General features: G+C 48.9%; 1 protein-coding gene across 19 annotated transcripts in view; it reads right to left on the bottom strand.

Moving 5' to 3' along the window:
* The window catches only part of PTPRF (protein tyrosine phosphatase receptor type F), a 375,235-nt gene that overhangs the window by 52,830 nt on the left and 302,406 nt on the right, over nucleotides 1–19,999 (bottom strand). For 9 of the 19 annotated variants that reach the window (XM_071436511.1, XM_071436510.1, XM_071436515.1 and 6 more), the window contains 6 exons: nucleotides 17,387–17,968; nucleotides 16,720–16,853; nucleotides 15,601–15,745; nucleotides 10,294–10,599; nucleotides 7,240–7,433; nucleotides 1,026–1,052 (listed from right to left, as the gene is read on the bottom strand). In XM_071436511.1, coding sequence (XP_071292612.1) covers nucleotides 1,026–1,052; nucleotides 7,240–7,433; nucleotides 10,294–10,599; nucleotides 15,601–15,745; nucleotides 16,720–16,853; nucleotides 17,387–17,968 — 1,388 coding nt within the window. The remainder of the gene's footprint in view (nucleotides 1–1,025; nucleotides 1,053–7,239; nucleotides 7,434–10,293; nucleotides 10,600–15,600; nucleotides 15,746–16,719; nucleotides 16,854–17,386; nucleotides 17,969–19,999) is intronic. The other 10 variants (XM_071436514.1, XM_071436524.1, XM_071436517.1 and 7 more) reach the window with 3 other exon arrangements.

Genomic DNA, 19,999 nt, shown 5'->3' with positions numbered 1-19,999 from the left:
TTTCCAGTCAGTGCTGCTGGTTCAGGTTACCTGCCCAGGCTTACTCATCCAAATCACCACATTACCGTCGCAGAACCAGCCAGCCCAGAGAAGTATCAACAAGCACCAACAAGAACCCCGCCAAAATCACCGTGTGAACCAGAGTCCGACCCCACTCCGCCCCTGCAGCAGATGGTGCGTGCGGGTGAGTGGACGCGCAGTCCCACCGGGGCCAGTGGACCCGCGGGGAAGCACTCTCACAAAACCTGCAGACTCTGAACGTCCCAGGAGAATTCACTCCTCCCAAACCCATGCAAAGAGAAGTTCTCACGCGGAAGCATGCCACCGGGAGCGAAGCAAGCAAGCTGGGAGGAGGGGAGAGAGACGAGGGATGGATGAAAGAAGGTCTGATTGCATAATGCAAACACAGTGCTGTCATGACACAGCCACTCCGAGCAAGAATGCTCCATTATAAAACAGGAGGAGAAATGCATCGCGCTGGGGAAGCTCACAGTAGGGCACGTAATTGGATTGCTGACTCTAAAAAGGTCATTTTCTAGTTTGTTCCTCCAAATTTATATCTCAGAATTATGTGGGGAAAAATTGAATTTAACTGTTTAAATGTGATTGTTTTCTTATTACTATCTGTGTTTCAACCAAAGGTCATGGTTGAGGGTGTAGGTTATTTCTCATGACTACGATCAATGTGGTTTAAAGATTATGTATCTAATTTTACCACATAACTTGGTGGGCCAACTACTGCAGGATGAGCCTCCTGAGTTGATCACTTGAACCTGGCTAAAACTACACTGCAACAAGCTGGAAATACAGATTATAGGAAATGTCAATTGCTTTTCTGCATTTAGGAGCAATCTAAATGCCGATTTTCTCTGGATTTGCTGCTTGTGGAAGGTTTCACAATGTAACTCTCCAGCCTCATTAAGGGAGTGAAAGGAATGTTTTGACAGTACTGTGTCTACAAAATTCACAAATCGATTTACCAAACCCCTCTCTTCCAACCTGGAATACACACAAGTGGTACTTACATGGTCGACGGAGTCCTCAGCTCTCCACTGACGAGGGAGAAAGGAAGGAGGAGAGAAAAATGGAGACACAGAATTTTAAGGGGCAACGTGTAGGAAAGGGATGACAATGACGACAACAGCAAGGGTTAGCAGAACTGGGCTGGGGGAATTACAACACTTATACACAGAGGGTCACTTGACACAGGCTGTGCCAAGGGAAGAAATGGCATAGAGCAATTTTTGACATGCTGCTAGCCTGAGCAATGAGTCTGAGATCATTCACACAGACAGACAAAGAGCTTCCTTCTCACTCGGGTGGAGAGTCCCCCCTTACTTTTTGTACTTTGCAGTACTTTCCCCTTCTGGCTTTGTTTGCATTTTTCTGCCTCTTCCACGAGCAGAAGCAAGAAGGGACAGGTTGTACCAACTAGGCTCTGAGGGTGACTGCTGCCTCACAAGTCACTCACAACAGTTCTGTTGCCTAATCTCCAGTTTCTGTTCTAGTGATCCTCCAGTCACCATCTCTTGTTGAGAACCAAAGACATCAATACACAAAACAGAGGCACTCTCTGCAGGGAAGCACCAATGCAGCATTTCTAGAGCTTCTTTTTCCTGTATCATTTGCAAAATGCTCTGGGGACTTCAGAAAACCCGAAAAGTGCCATCTGTCATCAACAGTGCAAGAGAAACTGAGATATCACACAGAGCTTCACACTAAGCTGCTCCTCTCCAACAGTGGTGTGTGGCTTGGAGAGAGGTTCAAACTTGTGCATGTACTGAGGAAACAGCTTCTCACTCCCAATTACACAACACCAAATGGCAAACACTCATTTGGCAACAGCAGCCCTGCAGGGAAAGCTTCTACACAAACTAATCCCCACCAAAAGCTCACATCGATTCCTGGCCGTACAGGCTCAATGCAGGCTCTGAACTCTTTTGGCTCGATTTGGGCTTGTAGGGCATCAAAGGTGCGTTGGGGTGGTGAGACAATAGAGCCTGGCTGCTGGCACGTGTGCCCACAGCAGTGCTCTTTGTGGTTGGTGCTCCAAAGGAAGGCTTGCAGAGATCACACAGAACTCTCTCAGCCAAGGTGATGTGTTACAGCTCACGTTACTCAATCTGCCTGGGGGAAGCACCGGCCCGTGGGTTCAAGCATAGAGATGAAAGTGAAGATAGGTATTATTGCCCCTGATTCACAGTGTGAGACCTAGCAAACCTTGCTTCTGTGCCTGACCTGCCAGCTGTGAAACTGCTCAGATACCAATTTCCTCAGGACCCTGGGAAGCTCAGCGAACACTGCTGAAGTGTTTGGGAAGCTGCAAGTGTAACACAAGCACTAAATGGCATCAAAGATACAAGTTGCCTTTTGAACTCAGGCTATTTGAGGTGGCTTTCGAAGGCTGCAGTCTATCCACAGTGGCATAGTACTCACCTCGGCAGTAAAATACATGGCATACTTTCAAAATATTTGCTATTTTATTCTCTATATTCAGAGAGAAGAAGCTGTTGGAGAAATGTTTCTCTAAGATTTTATTATAGTTCACTTATTAGATGCCATGAGACTGGAGTGCAATTATTCCCTAAACCATCCTAACAGTAAATTTCAGCAAAGAGGTCAAGTTTCCCCTACATACTTTTTATAAAGCCAAGACCCTCACTAAGTATTATGGTCACTAAAGGCTCTCTTTCCACACACCCTCAGTACCATTTCCACTGCTGCACACTTAGCTGGACCCAAGTCATTGCTGTTTATGTCCCACCCATGCCAGCCTGCCCACACCATGGTCAGCAGCCACACACTCCTCCCTGCTGATCTAAAAGCTGGCACAAGTCCTGCCATAGGAAGGATCCCAGGCCTGGTACTCACTTCTCCTACAAAAGCATGTCCCTGGTGGGTGGAAGCCACGTGGCTGGGAACACCCAGCCTGCCTCCACGTAGCTACAGGGGCAGAATGTGACGCCTCACTGCAAGGAACAACAGAGCAGAGCTGGACTCAGGAGGCCTCTCACACCATAGCAGGGAGTTTATCATGCCCTAGGATTTTAAACCGAGTGTTTAACGTTCAAACTCTGTTTGCTCTAATGTTTTAGTGGACTTTAATCTTGCATTAGATCAGAGTGCAAAGAAATGCCTTGAGATCTGTGCTGGAGCAACAACTGTGAAAAGCCAGGCCTGCATAAATACCTTGGTAGAAATTCAGTTTCATTACAAAAATTTAATCTACAGATCAAAACATTTCCTTCCTTAAACTAGCTCAATTGCTTCTTAACTGTTTAAGGTTGGTCAGTAAGACAAATTGATCTGAAAAGCCCAGGAGCAGTCATAAAAAGAACTGAGAGAGGGCTGTGTGCATGAGGCAGGATGGCTCTGGGAAGTGCTAAAGCTAACAGTGTGTATTTATGGCAGCTGCAATGCTTTAATGTTTCATTTTACACTTCAACACAGCACAGTCATGTCTCACCAGGGAACGGCTGTTTTCCCTGACCAAGGCTCTTGCAAAAGACAGATTCAAGCCCTCAACAGTCCCAGCTATGGGAAACCAATATTGGTTTTCCTGCAGATCCTTCTCCTCTCTTCTTCGGTGACTGCGGTGCAACAGTGGAACTCCAGACATAAACTCAGTTACTTGGTCAATGAAATGCAGAGGGTCTGAGGGTACCAGAACTTCACCTTGGTCCTTCACTGAAGTGCCTCTTGGATGATGCCTTACAGTTTTGTTCTACTTAGGAAACAGAGAACATCCCAGCCCCATGCCAGACTCCCACCTAGACAAGTACACACATATGAGATGTTCCAAGTACATTCAGAGAAAGGTCCTTGACTATCACACCATGGAAAACGGAGGCTGCAAATTCCTGTGTTGTGCCTGGGGTAGGTACTGCTCAGGGAGAACTGAAGTCTGCTTTCTCCTTTGATCTCAATCCAATAGCTTGAAGTGATTGCCATTTCTTCTTCCTGCTCTTCTGGAGCAAGCTGGTGGGATGTGCACTTAGTTTGCGTGCTGGTTGGTGAAGTGCTGCCTGCAGAGACCACACCACCCTCCCGTGAGCCTGCAGCCCTCCTTGTGGGCAGCACAAACCCCTCCTGTGCCATGACTCTGTTTGCACAGCAGGAGGAGAAGGTGGCAGGAAACTCTTCTCCACAAAGCCTGACCTCTGTGCAGCCAGCTGTCCCCAGCCAGCCCTGCAAAGTTATTAGGGCAGGCTGGATCTGCAGGGAGGGTGGGCTTAAAGCCCACTCCCCCCCCTAAACATCCAGCAGCTGCCCAGAGATTGGAGACCAAGGAAATGAGGTGGGCCCCGTCTGCCCCTGTCAAGCTTAATGCTTGTGTCCCCTGGCCCTGCTATCCCTCGCTACCTAGAGCTGGCGAGGACTTAAGGAGTGGTGGAATGCTCTGGTTTCCTTTCAAAAGCCCTCTCTTGGTGCTTTATGCAAGATCCAGGGCACAGAGATGAATCTTCTGCCATCACCCACCACGGGACCCGGCTGAGCCATGAAAGGCATGGCCCAGGCAAGAGGTGCTGCAGGTACCTGATCCAGCTCTGCAGCTGCACAACCCTGGGAGCTCCTCCACAGGGTAGGGTCACATTTGCTTGTCCATCAGGCTGTCAGTAGGAGGTGAGAGCTCAGACTGGAAGGCACACAGAATCCTGACAGAGGTAATCAGTCACAGGCGCAGCCACAGAGGGGAGGGAGAGGCCTCAGCTCCATCACAGGACCTTCTTAACAACTGATTACTCTGCCGAGGCAGGAGGCTGTAAAATAAAATGTGATCTCTCCAGCACCAGGGCCCCCACGTCTCTGCTGATGTTTCAGTCCTTTCTGCTCAAACGGTTTTGAAAGCTCCGAATCCGTATTATCTGCATAGCTAACATCTCCGTTCCCTCGCCTTTTTCCTTTCATCTTCGTTTACTCTCTTTCCATTTCTCATCTTCAATAAGGAAAAATCATGAGTCAGCTTTAGTATCAGTGTCTTCACACTGTCTGCAGGCAGCAGATTATGTGGTACATACCCACTCAAATCAGCAGACAGCCTGGCTGGAGGAGGAGGGGGCTCTGCCTACCTGTCCAGAGATTTTCTTCTCTGACCCCAAGATTTTCAATCCATTTAATTCTCTCCCTGTGCACTGTTATAAATGTTTGTGAGTGTTTATGAGTACTGAACTGTGGCCATCTTCATCCTATGACCTTCAGGGGCCAGGTTTTCCAGTGTATCTTTTTGTTTTCTTTCACAGAAAATGACTCTTCCAGGACCACTCGTTAAAGTTTCATCTGGCTGCTTGCAAAGACACGCACTGCTGTACTGAAAGATGGCAGCTCTTACAGAGTTCTTCAGCATCTGGAGCAGATGTATTTCATCACAAGCACAGGTCATGCCTGGCTTCTCACTCTTTTGGGAAATAGAGATCTCTTCTGCCAAGTCAGTGAAACCTCTTCCCTGCAGGGTTGTCGTTAGTTTATCCCAAGAGTGACATGACTCTTCCAGAGTAGATGCTTCTCTGCAACTATCATTTTCACTTCCAAAAATTACAGTGGATGAGTTCACCACCATACACAGCAGGAAAAAATATCACAGAAATCAAGAACTTTGCCACATAAATTCACCAAATATGGAAGACTGACAAATGGCCTGAGAAGCCAGGAAACTTCTAGGAACTTGCCTCCTTGATGCACACATTGAAACTAATGCAAAATCCAGCACTCCTTCAAAAGTTTCTGGCTCTGGCATCCTCAATCTGCACATCAGCATGGGATTTCTCTCTCTGAAATGTATGAGTAAGGAGTGAAAGCAGAACTGGCTGGGCAAGCATAAAATATTTGAAAACACCAAGAAGAAAAACAGTGCCAACTTCGCCCACCTACACTTGGGACCAACCCATTAGCTCCAAACTCCAGCTGAACAACACAGCCTCAATTGTTCTAACAACACAGAAGATTATATCCTCCTGGCATAAGTAAAGGGCAGTAAGCAGCTTCTCTATTACAACAAAGCAACATCTGAAACATAAACAGAGACGTGCCCCAGACAACACTGCAAGGACCCTCAAAGTATTTTGTCTCTTTAAAGTTTTCCCCTTCCGCATTATTACTGAGTTTTATCCTTCGGAATATGAATGGGGACTAAAGCTGCCTCTGTGCACTGCACTCCCCACTGACAAAGCATAAATGATTCACAGCTGCATTCAGCAGACAGATCAATTAATCGTTGCAGCTCTCCAGTATTTATACTGGGCATCATTCAAGCAAGCCAGCTCTGAATCGATTCCTCGTTGCTTCCAACAGCAGCAGATCCTGTTCTTCATTTATACGATTATCTTAGTTGAGAACAGCGTGGGTCATCCAGGATGAAGGACCCCTGCTCCAAAGAAGAGTTGTATTTCATGGCACACAGGGCACCAAAAACTTCCCTGGACCTTGGGAAAAAGGCAATTTTACATTCCTGGACTGTGCAGAGTACACGGCTGTGCCTGGAGCAGTGTGAGGGAAGGAGGCTGCAGCTCCCAGCCAGTGAGGTATCCACGAGATGGCCTAAATATGAACAGATTGCTGTGTGGGGATTGCAAAGACAAAGTCATTTACAGGGGATGTGGGCCTCTACCTCGGTCTTTTTCTTCCTCCCCAGCCCTTCCCAGACTAGGTTGGCTTCTCCTAAAGTTTTGTTTCAAGAAGCAATGCAACACCAAGTCCCTGCCCTGCAAAAGCAGGAGGGAGGGGAGGCTTTGCTGAGCCAGGAGTACTGTTCTGCCTGGCATGCTGTGCCCACGCAGGGCACCCATGCAGGGGTGCAGAGCTATCCATGTGCCCTACAAGCAGGCAGCACCCAGGTGGATGCTATCAAGAAAGACATTTTGCCCTGAACATAATCAGCATCACAAAAGAAAGACTCAAGGCTTATTTAAAACTTTCTGACCATTTGTAAATGGACTGTCAAAGCACAGTTTGCTCCAGCTGGAGTCTGCACATGATGTGGCAGGCAGAGATACGTATCAGAGAAGGGGTAAGAGAGAAACATCATACAAAACATCATCTTTTCTACAGTAATCCTTCCCTGATTAAACTTTTTACCCATGTTTAAGCCACAGTTTAAGGACAAACTGCTTGCTTGCTCAGGGAGGCTCAGTCCCACACTCTGGAGCTGCAACAAGAGGCCAAGAAATACTTGGACCCAGCCAGCCTGCCCTTTGCAGAGAGGGAAGGTGCCATGCCCACCATCTGGTGGTCCCCACACTGTACCTGGGCTTCTGACAGCATGACGTCCTTGATCACTGGCTGCCCTCGGGGCTCGTTGTTTTCCAGCTTCACATAGGTAACCTGATACCCGCGGATCTGCCCGTGCTGCTTGTTGGAGATGGGCAGCTTCCAGCTCACCCGGATGGCAGTCGAGTTCACAGACTCCACCTCCACCTTTCGCGGTGGGGCACTGGGCACTGCAACACACACGGGAGAACAGTTAGCAGGCACCACACAATCACTGCCACTGCCTCTCACTCCCTCGCTACCTTCCCCCCACCTCACTGCCAGGATGGCCCCACTGGTACAAGCTTCCTGTACCTACCCAGGACATCACACTGCAGTCTTTCAGCATGACCACATCCCTGACCCCTTCCCTTTTGCTGCTCTCAGTAAGAAAGAGTGTAATTGTAATATGCAGGAGCAACCCTGATGAAAGTCATTGTGCTGAATCAGACCCAAGGTCCTCTCTCTTTCTCATCTGCAGCAGTAGGGGAGCAAGGAAGAATACAAGAATACAGCAGAATATAAAGAATACGGTGACCCCCTGCAGCTCAGGATGCCCTGGGGCACAGGCAGGGGTTTTAAACCTTCTTAGCATCTTGCCTGACACAACAGCTCCTCTCAGACCCATCTGAAGGAAGCCCAACAGCCCCAGGTAGCATGACTGGGTGCTGAGCCTCTTCTGCAGGGAGCCTTGGTACCTGCCACCAGCCAGAGCACACACATGCTCTTCCCCTGTGACAGTGAGAGGTTAATGAGGGGGAAAAGCACCATCCTAAAACAATAACCCAGAGCTTAGAGACAGCAGTCACTGAACTCAGCCAGATAAAGGGGCCTGTGGGGATTGTGACAGCTCTGGGGACTGTATTTCATGCACGGCTAGCTGAATGCTTTTTGATAATAAAATGAAAAATTACACTGCCCAGAAAATATCAATTTTCTTGCAAGGTGAGGCCCGTTTAAAAATGTATTTATACCCTATTTACCATTTGGAAAAATTACCTCCTTATTATATTTCGCTCTTGCATTGACTGTGACAAAAATGTCAATTCTAAAAAATTAGCTTCTCAGTTGCTCCTGGAAAGCTCCTTCTGGCTGAAGCAGCTGGGAGTAGAGGTGTGCACTCTCTGGAGGATACTGATCCTACCCAAGTGCCCAGTACCAAGTGAAGGACCTGGGCTCCATCTTATCACCTCATCTGCAGGACCCTTTTCACCTTCCACTGCCCTGGGAAAATCTGGAGGTTTGGAACCTCACACGCCCCAATTCTCAACACAGCAAGAAATCAGTATTAGATAATTAGGGATGGATACCTGACAAGCAGATGTAATGAGTATTGCTATTTCAACCAACTAAATGGGAAGAAACAGCTACCCAGCAGGTAAGCACAGTTTTTAAGCTGCAGGGCAATTCATTATTTTTCCCCAGATGTCCTTCTAATTGTAGATAATTTAATAAAATACAGAAAGGAGGAACAGAGCATTTTAGCACCAAGAGGCCAACTCAAGGTGTGGGAATGGTGGGGGCTGTGCTTGAACAGTTACCCCCTTCTGCCTGGAGCAGCCTATGCTGTAATCCACAATTCACTTAGTGCAGTGACCTTGCACAAGCCACAGGGCTCTCCTGCCCTGGCAAGACACCTGCCCACACACACAGCTGGGAGTCCAAGTGGAAAACAAAATCCTCCCTGAGAGCCAGACAGAAGCTGTGTGTCAAGCTCTGCTGGCACGAGAAGGCGGGAGGCCTCGGCAGGACATGACATGGGGATGTTGCAGGGACACAAAAAGATGGGAATATGAGCAGACCACAGTGTTTTGAGGAACTCTGTCCTGCCCCACAATGGGAATTATGTGCTGTATCTGAGGTCCAAACAGGGAAAGTTCAATTTGTTTTCAGATCACAGTTTAGCATTTCTCATCGCTTCATCATGGGTATCTACTGAGCATCAGCATGTCAGAGGAATATAAAATCACTCCTGACAGCTAAGCTGGAATGTCCAACCACGGTGCCCAAAAACTAACTGAGAAAGCTTGTTGCGACATTTCTGGGCTAACAGCTTCCCCTGGGCTACAATTCTGCTGAATGAGAACTGAAGCAAACAATACAGGCAGCAGGACACACACAGATGTGTTTGCCAGCCCAGGAATGCAGTCAGCAAGCATTCCCAGACGCCACTTTCAGAGCCATGGAGACATGGGGGACAGCGGCAGCCCATTTAGGGAAACTGTAACATGTCTGGTTTCAATTTCCTACACTGATTGGGTAATGCAGAGATCATGCTTTCTTTGCCTGGACGCTCCATCTCTTTCTTCTCCCATTAAATCTGCAGCTTTCTTGGGTCAGCACGAAGCCACGGGAGCTCCTACTGTCACCCTGAGCTCTGGCACTTTCAAAGGAAATGACTTAAATCATGATGACATAACTGACAGCCCTGCTAATACAAAGCAATTTCTCTTTAAAGCTGTCGTATCCAGTAAAGTGCTCTGTACGTGTGGTGTTCTGACTCTTGAGTGGAAGAGAAGCTTTATATAAGCTGTGGCTTGCCTGGAAGCTGGAGCAGGAAGCAGCTTTCCTGCAGTATCTACAACTTTCAAATGGATTGCTTTCCCCCTTTTTAGTTTGCTGGATTTCAGGTCAACAAGTAAACTTTAAGTCCTGATCTCCCAAGAGAAGCCTTTGGCTGGGAGAGCTCATTCTACCTTCAATAAAAACAAATCCACCACCACCCACTATAAAACCACAATAGAAAGCAGAGCAATGCCTCCCTGCATGCGCAGGAAGCAGTGACACAAACAGGACCCTGAAGAACCACAATGAGATATCTGACACAAGCTGGAGGCAGAGGGCCAGCAGAGCAATTCCCCAGCCCCACTCCAGGGCAACTGTTGAGATCTGCTCCCTGAAGCATTGCTCCTGACACCCTCTGGTCCTGCTTGAAAGGCGCTCCCAGGTCAATGTCCCTGCTCCTCCCTTTCCCCCCCTTTCCAGCAACCCATTTAGCAGAGTGCTGGTTAACCCATGGCAGTAGCTGAAGGAGCTTTCAGCAGCACCTACCATCCTCGTCAGTGCGCACGTGCACGGGGATGCTCTCCGGTCCCGGCCCCACATCGGTGTGAGCCCTTACCCACACCTTGTATTCTGTCCATTTCTCCAGGTCCTTGATCTCCCAGCTGGAGTGCTCCCGTCCAATGCCATCCACCACATGCTTGGTGTTGTCATCTCCTTCCACTGCCTGGTAGGCAATGGAGTACTGGGTGATGAGCCCATTGCGGCTCTGGGCGGGCGGCGGCACCCAACTTACCCGGATGGTGGTGGAGCTGGTGCTTACACACTCGACTTCTTGGGGTGGGGCGGAGGGGGCTGGGGATAAATAAATGAAGTGGGGAGATGAAGGGAAATGAATGGAAGGACAAACCAAAATGCACAGGGAACTTTTACCCAGCCAACGGAGCACTGAACATACATGTGGACAACTGCATGCCATCCTCACAGATCATCAAAGATGGCACTAGGGGGGCAATTTGTACTTGAAGGCCAGATGAACAGCATGGAGATGGAAGTGCTGTTCTGCAATGGAGAACACCTCTTCCCAAAGCAGTTCTGGACACTCACTTTACCAAACACAACAAATGGCAGTAAGGGAAGCGGGGCATGTGGAGGGTGCGAGAGAGAGACTGGTAGGGAGAAGAAAGATGCTTTCAGTGAAGATCTGAAGCAGATGGAAACCAGAAGAGGTAGGAAGTTGCAGAAGGCAAGAGTGGCAGAAGGGAAGCTTACACACCAGATTGTAGGAAGGCTTGTGAAAACTCACTCCTAGACAAGCGGAGGAAACAAAAGTGGATAAGGAAAGCAGATGACTGAGGTTGGAGTTTGTCCTGGTAGGGTTTAAAACCATGACCATCAGCTGTATGCTGCATCCTAACCAGGTGGGGCCAGGCACCATGCAAGAACAGGAGATAATGTGGTTGTGCTGCTTTGCACATGTCCCTGGAATCTGGGACTGACTGCTTCATGCCTGCCACACTGGTTACCTGCCTCAGTAAATTCCTGGCCTATGGATTTATAGAGTGGGAAGTAAGCAGGTCTTGCCCCATCCCAGGCAAAAAAGCACCTGTAGTTTGCATTAACTTCTAAGCCCTGGCAATGTTATCTGTCCACAGGAGGAGGAATGGGATCCAGGCAACAGCTGCTTCCTGTTGGGATCATTGGGAGAGAAGTGTCTCTACATAGCACATTGGGGAAGAGCAGTAAAACAAATACAGGTGGGAGAAGAGAGATTGGGAAAGGAAAGATGATCTGGACAAAGCAAAGCACCTTTATGACATCTGCCTGGTTCATTCCCTTCTCCAGCCTTGCAGAACTGCTGTGTCTGGTTGCACCAGGACTCTGGCAGCATAGGAGTCCTCTCACAGCAGCATCAGCCCCCTGTCATTTGGCCTCACTGTCCTGGGATGCTGGCACAGAAGGCAAGAGTGAAATCTGGAGAAGGAAAGGAGCCCACATAGTCAGGGAAAGAACAAGGGAGACGGCTCCATCCCTGGGTGTTCATCCAGAAACATAGAAATGCCTGAAAAAGACTGCTGCCCCTCCCCATGCTTCAGTCCTTGCAGCCACCAATGCAGCAGAGCCAGCCTTGCAGGGGCACAGGAACAACCCTGCCTGCTCACAGGTGAACACAACCTACGTCACTCCACATGGCATAAAGGACCTCAGGGAATTCAAGGACTCAGCAAGGGTGCCTTGGCTTTGCTGGGCACAGGTTGGCAGTGGCAGAAGATCTGGGAAAGCAGAGGGCAGCAGGACATCCCAATGCCACTGGTGACCTCTCCTTGCTGGGAACAAGGCCCACTTGCTTGCAGAAACAGCTGCAGAGTGCATGTAACTTTTAATGCCCACTCCTGTGCTCAGAGAGCAGGAACATTCCTGGTGCTTGGGCTCAGATGCTTGGAGAGATGAAAGATGGAGGAGAGTAAATAGTGATGGAGCTGCAGGAGACGATGCCTGAGCAGTCAGGCTGCTGCAAGGGAGATATACACTGGAGGAAAGAGAAGTCAAAGCAATGCGTGGAAGCAAACAGTTGCCTATATGAGGGAGGCAGCACAGGATCAGCCCTGCCATCTGGTATAGTGAAAAGGGAGCAGGGGTAAAAAGTGAATCCTCACACTCTTTTGGTTAATCAGCAGAGAAGTGGCAGGGAAGAGAGTAGGAAAACATAGCACCAAAGCAACACCCACAATGGAGGGCATAATGTAGACAAAGTGCCTGGTGGCATTCCTTAGGACAGGTGAGACACAAGGGGCTTGGCAAACCTTTCCTTGCCACTGTCTGCCCTTCACAGAAGAGATGTGCTTTGACAGAACCTCCACAGCTTCCCTTGGCATGCAGCAGTGAGCTCATTCTCCAAAGGTAGCTTTGGATGGCAGTGTAGGCAAGTCAAAAGTTGGCTGTTGACTGGGTAAGAGTCACACATATGATGTGCAAGTCAAAAGCTCAGATTAACACTTAAAGAAAGCAAAATAAAACTTGATAACATGAGCAGGATCAACTTAAAATGCACAAGGAGTAAAAATGTCCCTCCTGGGGCCAGCAAAGAGCAGACTGGGTGGCCAGCATGCACCCACACATGCAGATGTACCCACACACACTGTGCAAACCTCTGCTGCCTCCAGGCTACTCACGACAGCCTCCCCCGATGGCCCACAGCAACTCTGTGCACCATCCAACCCACCTGCTCCTCAGGCTAGGGAAAAGGCAGACTTAGGACCCACCTTAGTATTTCAAGGGAGAACAGCATTTTAATGCCAAGGCCTAATGGGCACAGAGCTGATACTTCTCTCTTGCATCATTCCTCTTGCCTGAGGCACTGCAGACTCCTGGAAAACTCCCCCTTGCTCTTCAGGCCCTCAAAGCAGCACTGCTTGTACTGTTTGCAGGGTGCCCAGCAACTCAGTGGGCAGCTTAGCAGGAAAGACAACCTAGAAAGCAGCTGCCTGCTCAGGAGATGAGGTCTCAGCTGTGCTGCTGAAGGGTTCAAAAGGGCATTGCCTTCCTCTGGCCCTTCCACAAAAGCATGGCCACTACTCCTGAGCAGGGGTGCCACAAGAAAAGCAAGACCAGCATCCTTCTCCAGCCCATTAGTGAGTCACTACTGATCATGGGCGTCCTACCTGCCCCATGACTGGTTTGTCAGGGACAGCAATAGAGACTGAAGAGAGGCTTTTTGGAAAGCAGGAATCTGACTGCTCCTGCAGCTTGTGTCCCACCTGAACGTGTCAAGCTCCATGATCTAACAGCCTTTCTCAGGGTAACCAGATGGAAAAGTGCAGGAAGGAAACCAGTTTGAAGCTGGGAGCTGTAGTGTTTCTAGATTAGTAAATTCTAAGGCCGAAGGGGACCAGTTGAACCATCTAATACAAGGTGTTGCTAAGTAAAGACCAAAGGATTTCTGCCTGGAAGTTGTGTACTGTGAACACAACTTCTGCCAAGGTAAAGCACAGCTTTCTGAAAGACCTACTTGATTTTGAGTCCCTCAGTACTCAAGGCTGCACACTGCATTGCGACTGTTCAGACAGTGGTTTGTCACCCTCACTGAACAGCTCAGCAACTGCCAATGGCTTCTGTCATTGAATAGAGTGCCATCAGAAATCTTTTCAAGTAGGGGCCTGTAAACCAAGACCCAGGTCACTTCTTGGGTCAATCTAAGATTCTTAGTTCCTTCAGTCAGTGAGGAGGGCTTGGCTGGTCAAACCAAGGTACTCCTGTGGCTAAATGCCAAATCTCTTCCAGCCTATGCACATTTCTCTGACTAATCGCAAGCCAGAACCAGTCAGCTACTGCACCACTGGCCAATGAAGTGACAACGTTAAAACCAGACTGGTGTGAGATGCCTTGTGAGCAGACAATAGGTAGAGTAGGTCATGATAAGATGTCTGCCCTGATGAGTCCATGAAACAAACGTTTCTCTTACTTGGACAGTTGTGAGACTCTGAAGGACTCATTTATGCATGGAGCTGTCTCTGATTAAGTGTGTTCAAGGATAAGAGCATCTACTGATGGAATTAATTTACATGGCAGGAGAATTACTTCAACCTTTGCTATCAATACAAAAGCTATCTGAAACACGTATACAAATCCCCATATTCAGAATTTGCTCTTAGTTTTCAAATATTTATAACCATATGATCTGAACCTTTCTCCATTTTCATACCTGCCTATTGCGCAGCGCTAAGACATCATTAGCTCAATTAACGAGGTGGAGGAATGCCTGGGACTGGTATGTTAATGAAGCTGAGTTTTCCTCGAAGAGAAGGTCATTCTAAAAGTGAGCAGAGCTGCTCTTCCCTGCCAGAGCTCCCTTTCTAATGGCCATCTCACACTCCTGGTTGCTGTGCATGCTGCTGCCCTCCCTGCAGGGAAGGCTGGCTGCCTGTGCCAACTGCTCACTCCACAGAGCAGTAAATCCCAGACAGACGGTGCTAACAGAAATGTCTTTTTTCCCCCTTTTAATGCCCTTTGCATAATGGCAAGCCCAAAAAATCGTTAGTGAAAACGAGCTTATCGCAGGGCCCTTTGATAGCCCTAATCTGCTTATGCGCAGCACTTTGAGCTGCCAATCAGAGCAGTGCAAACTCCCGCTCTGTGATCACACAGGGCAGAGCCAGGATGAAAGTGATATTGCCTGGGTTACCTCATTATTGAGCCTCTCTATTAACTCAACTGCAGCTTGCTCTGGTTTCCCCTAGCACTGCAGTCCCAGAAGCAGCAGCCTCACTTGCTCACACAACCCTGGCAAACAGCCACTTCTCCAAAATGACTCTTCCAGCTGCCTGACAGGCACAGACACACCTGGCCCCACAGGATGCCTCACCTTGCAATCAACTGTATGGGCCAGGGATGGACTCCTGTGTAAGCAAGGCAGCTGGAATGGGGAGTGAAGGGATGAAAATCCAATGGTTTGGAGACAGTCACATTTAGAGCCAAATACCCATATGCTGCCTGTCCAGACAGCTTGCCTGCATGGGAGTAAATTCATAGAGATGCACAAACCCACTCAAATCAATCTCTCCAAAGCAATTTCCCAGCCTGTTTTACTCCTCCATCAGTTTTATGAATCTACCCTTAGGGAAAGACAGTATGATCAAAGGGACACAAAGAAACAACTTACCCCTTGGGTTCACCCACTCTGCCAAAGAGCCCTGATCCAAACCCCAGCTGGCTTTCCCATTACTCCCTTTAGCAAACTGCATGCCAGCATCCCTGCAAACCTACAAGGGCAGAGGCACTGGGCTTCTCTGTGCCCAGGAGATGGAAAATGGACTGCTTTTGCTTTGTCTCCAGCAGTGTTGAGTGTCAGGCACTTACTGGATTGGGCAGTTCTGGCTTCCACTGTGGGGGTATAAACTCCTACCCCCAGCTCTGATCGGGCGCCCAGACGGAACTTATACAATGTGTCTGGTTTGAGACCTTCCACGGCATATGAGGAGGTTGGGTCAAACTCCACCTTTTGCTGCCAAAAAAAAAAAGGAAAGAGATTATTTGGTGTAGTTGGAGGATACAGAAAAGCTGGTGCGCAGCCATTCTGGACCCACGAAAAGTCCCAGCCACGCTGCCAAACCTGCTTGCAGTCCTGCAGGACTCCAAAGCACAGAGCTTCCTGGGTGACACACCAGGACTCTGCAGGGAAGCAGGCCTCTGTCACAGCCAGGCTATACTGTCTGGTGTCCAGACTGCACTCACTAGTCTAGAGCTTTGTGGGAATGCTGGGTCCAGCTATACAAGTTCAGACAAGGAGCACAGGACACACAAGTTTGCTTTCTCCCAATAGACAGCATATTGCCTGTGAAACAGAGTAAAGCCCTTGTTCTGCAGCACTCAGGATCTCTAATGCACCGAAACACTGCTGGAAAAGAGCTTGATTTGTTGACATTTCACCTGAAAGACACTTATTTTTGGCAGCTCTCACGCCACTATAATAAGAGGAGAGGGAGAAAACCATTGGACACTGTGATGGTGTCATGGCACAATTCTTGCTGTGCTGTCTTGAAGCCAGCACTACCTTTGATATATCTTGAACTAGACTTCCTTTAGGGACCTGCAGTAAATGTGGAAGGGCTCTCTCTAGGCTACCTTCAATCTGCTTTTTACATCTAACCAGTCCTGGGGCCAGAGACACACGTTGGAGGCCATTTCAGACTTGCCCGGAAGTGTGACTGTTCAGAGGCACCAGCAGTAAGCATGACTCAGGGATGCTGTCACAGCATTCTGAGCCTTTCCAGTCCCAAACCAGTCACTAGCTACTTTGCCAGCATGAACAAGAACTGGTGAAGTCACTTACACAGAAACCAGAATGCCACGTTCCTATTGCACACCACTGAGGCAGAAGAAACACAAAGAAACAGTTCTGTTACCACTCTGGCTGGAGCACACACCCTTCCCAAGCTGCCATGTCCAGCCCCAAGAGCTGCCAGGCAGGATGCTCACCTGAGTGCCATCCTCCCCTTCCCAGTACAGCAGCTCATATTTAGTAATGCGTTCCTGAGAGGCAGGCAGCCATGTCAACAGGATGCGGGTATCAGACTCCGCTTCTGCCTGGAAGTCAGCTGGCTGGGCAGGAACTGGGGAACAAACACAGGGTTAGTGCCAGAAGAGGCGAGAAGAGTTGCATGACATAGCAAAGTCAGCATTTCACTTTGTGTGGATCCTCTTTCATTTCTGCCAGAACATTCCTTCTCTCCTGTACTGCGCTCTTAGAACATCTCAGGCCACAAGCAAGCATCTCTGTCACTCAGGTGGGTGACTATGGGGATCGTGCTCACTTCCAGACCCTCACTGCATCCCAGATCCTTCCTTCCACATGTGTACTCAGACCCCAGAAGGGTCCAGCAGTTACACACGTGCTGACACCCGTGTCCAGGACTTTGTGTCACGTTTTTAGCCACTGTATCTCAGACAAAAGTGTGGGCTGTTACCTGCATGGAGATTGATAGCAGCTCCCCAGGACAATCTGACAGCATAAATCCGATGGCTGTGGGGTGGGAATGCCCCCCGACCCTCTCTGACATGCGCTCATTTGAGCAGCAAGTGCAGTTGTGATGCCTGGTGCAGGTCAGACATTCAGCTGAGCCCCACTGCCCCACTCCATACGTACCCCCTTGCTGAGTTTTGACCTGGATGATGTCTGAGGGGGGCCCATCGCCCACCGAAGTGAAGGCCAGGACACGGATGCTGTAGGTGGTGCCTGTGATGAGGCTGCCCACGGTGGTGAGGTGGCTGTCATCAGTGTTGTGCTTCTGCCACACGCTCAAAGGCAGGTGCGGGTCCGTGGTGTAGTACACGCGGTACCCTCGGATCTGTCCATTGGGCTCCTCCGGCTGCTCCCACTGCACCAGCATGGTGCTGGCACTCAGCATCCGTGCCTGCACTTTGAGGGGTGGACTTGAAGGAGCTTGCTCTCCTGTCCGGGCCTCAACCAGCTCACTGGGGGGACCCCTGCCGATGTTGTTGACTGCGATGACCCGGAACTCGTACTCAGAGAAGGGGCTGAGCCCACCTATGCTATAGCGGGTTGTTGCCACACCATCCACCTCCTGGAACTGGCCCTCCAGGGATTTGGGCTTGTACTGGATGACGTAATATGAAATGGGGTCAGAGTTGCCCGAATCCCAGGTGAGGGTCACGCTGGTAGCTGTTGTTTCAGTCACTAATGGCTCTGTTGGAGGTTTTGGCAGTGCTGCAATTGGAAGGCAGAGAGGTGTGATTTAAATAATTCAGTCAGCTCAAACCTTGCAATGTGCACGGGGATAAAAATGGAGCTGCCACCTCCCATTAACATTCTTCTTTAAAAGGCAGAAATCATTTCATAGTCTATAACATGCATTTTTATATTACCATATATTGCTTGAAGTGGTTCTTAATGGAAGGATAAACAGAGCAATCATGTTATTAGATGTGCTTGACGCACTTACCAGCAGCAGGCTAAATAAAAGTAATTCAACGGGAATGCAGGAATGTTTCTGTCATGGGGGTTCACCCGGCAGTGGGAAGATGCTTGCTGGGCTGGGCTGGCCCCAGAAGCCAGGTGCACAGCTGATTTACACAGTAAAGCAATCAGAGCACCAAAGTAATCTGGAGTTATGCTCTTGCTTCCAGAGAGGCAGTATCTTAGGCCAAAGGTAGTTCATGGACAATGCTGTTAGAAGGGCTGATGGGGCAAGGCTTTGTAAGTATTACAGTACATGCAGGAGAGATACAGCCAGAGAAATTACCAACTTTCATATCCACTATTTCACTGGGTGGTGTGTCAAACTGCAACCAGACAGTAAATTGTTACAGAAGAACTCTGACAATGATACCTCCGAAGTGTCAATGAGAACACAATGACTGCAAACACACATGTCCAGATTTACCATTTTACCACAAGAACAAAGAAAAAGAATGACTGTGTGTGAGAGAGAGTTGCAGAGTACACAAATACTTTAGTACAATGACTGAATTAAAGTCTACAGTAAGTTTAAACCTCCCACAAACCACTCTAAAGTAATTAGTGACTTGTAATGCAGTCATGCTTGAGAAGGAACTAGGGAAAATGCTCAACCCAAATTAAGATACTCAAGAACTTCATTCTTTGGCAAAGCCATCAGGTTTCTAGTTTTCACATGTTCAGCTGAGGAAGGCAAGCTCCTTAGCACAGGGCATGCCTGCTCTGAGTACCAGAGAATGCCTTCTCCAGTGCTACCACAACATGAATACTGAGAAGATCATCAGGGCTGAACTGGCATGGGAGGGGAGGGCACACAACCCACAGCCAGACACCCCACCACTGCCCATGGAGGACTCAGGGAGGGCAAACCCAACCTGCAAAGTATTATGGCCTCAAGAAACAGATTTCTCACGGCATCCCTCAGGCTTTCAAGGACAGATGAAACTCCTTTTCTTTTGAAGAGCCACAAATTTGACTCCTGACAGCTGTTGGGTGTGCAGCCTCCATGTGAGCAAGGGCAGGTCTGGTACTTTCAACACACTTAAGTGCAGTCAGTTCTGTGTAATCTTGCTGCTCCTGTCTGCGCTGAAAATGCTCTGCTTGCCAGCAAGCACAGGAGAAGCAACAATGGGTGAAGGAATTTGGGACAGAGGCAGTAAGATATCCAGAATAAAGGTGTAGAAAAAGCAGACAAGGACACAAGGAGGAAGGTGAAGGGCAAAAGGAGCTGAGCAATTTGTCCTGGGGCAGTGAGGGATGGAGGCAAAGGCATTCCAGCTATGAAATGCTGCAAACCATCAGTGCAATGGTGCAGTTCCCACCTCTTCCCTCCAAGACCAGACCACCATTCCATCATGGCCCTTTTTCCTACATGCTCTTGTGTATCTACTACAGCAAGGTAACCACTGTTCTCTGTATGAAAAGGGAGGCTGGAAAAGGTATTGAGGAGCAGGTGTTGTGAGTAAAGGGAGCTGGGTGCGGCTGAGGTTAAAAGCATCCTCTGACTAGCCCAGAGAATTTCCTGTTATCTCCAGGTCAGAGAGGGCTAACACTCAATTCTCTGATTTGTTCAAGCAGGAACTCTGTGCTAAAGGTGGCCTTAGTGCAGGAAGGAGCCTTCAAGAACAGACAGACTCAAAAGATGACATATCTGTGGTAATCTGAGCTACAAATCAACTGCAAGCAGAGAAGGAAACGGATACTGCGGCTCTGATAGGCCCCAGATGGGAAAGGCAGGACACCTTCAGACTCCTGTTAGTGGGTGGGCTACCCTGTGGTCAG

This window comes from Agelaius tricolor, unplaced genomic scaffold (assembly GCF_023055355.1).
Source record: "Agelaius tricolor isolate 1412-34295 unplaced genomic scaffold, bAgeTri1.0.p SCAF_11, whole genome shotgun sequence".
In the NCBI taxonomy this organism is placed as follows: Eukaryota; Metazoa; Chordata; class Aves; order Passeriformes; family Icteridae; genus Agelaius; species Agelaius tricolor.
Note: the sequence above shows the minus strand (reverse complement) of the source record. Positions and strands in the feature narration are given on the sequence as shown.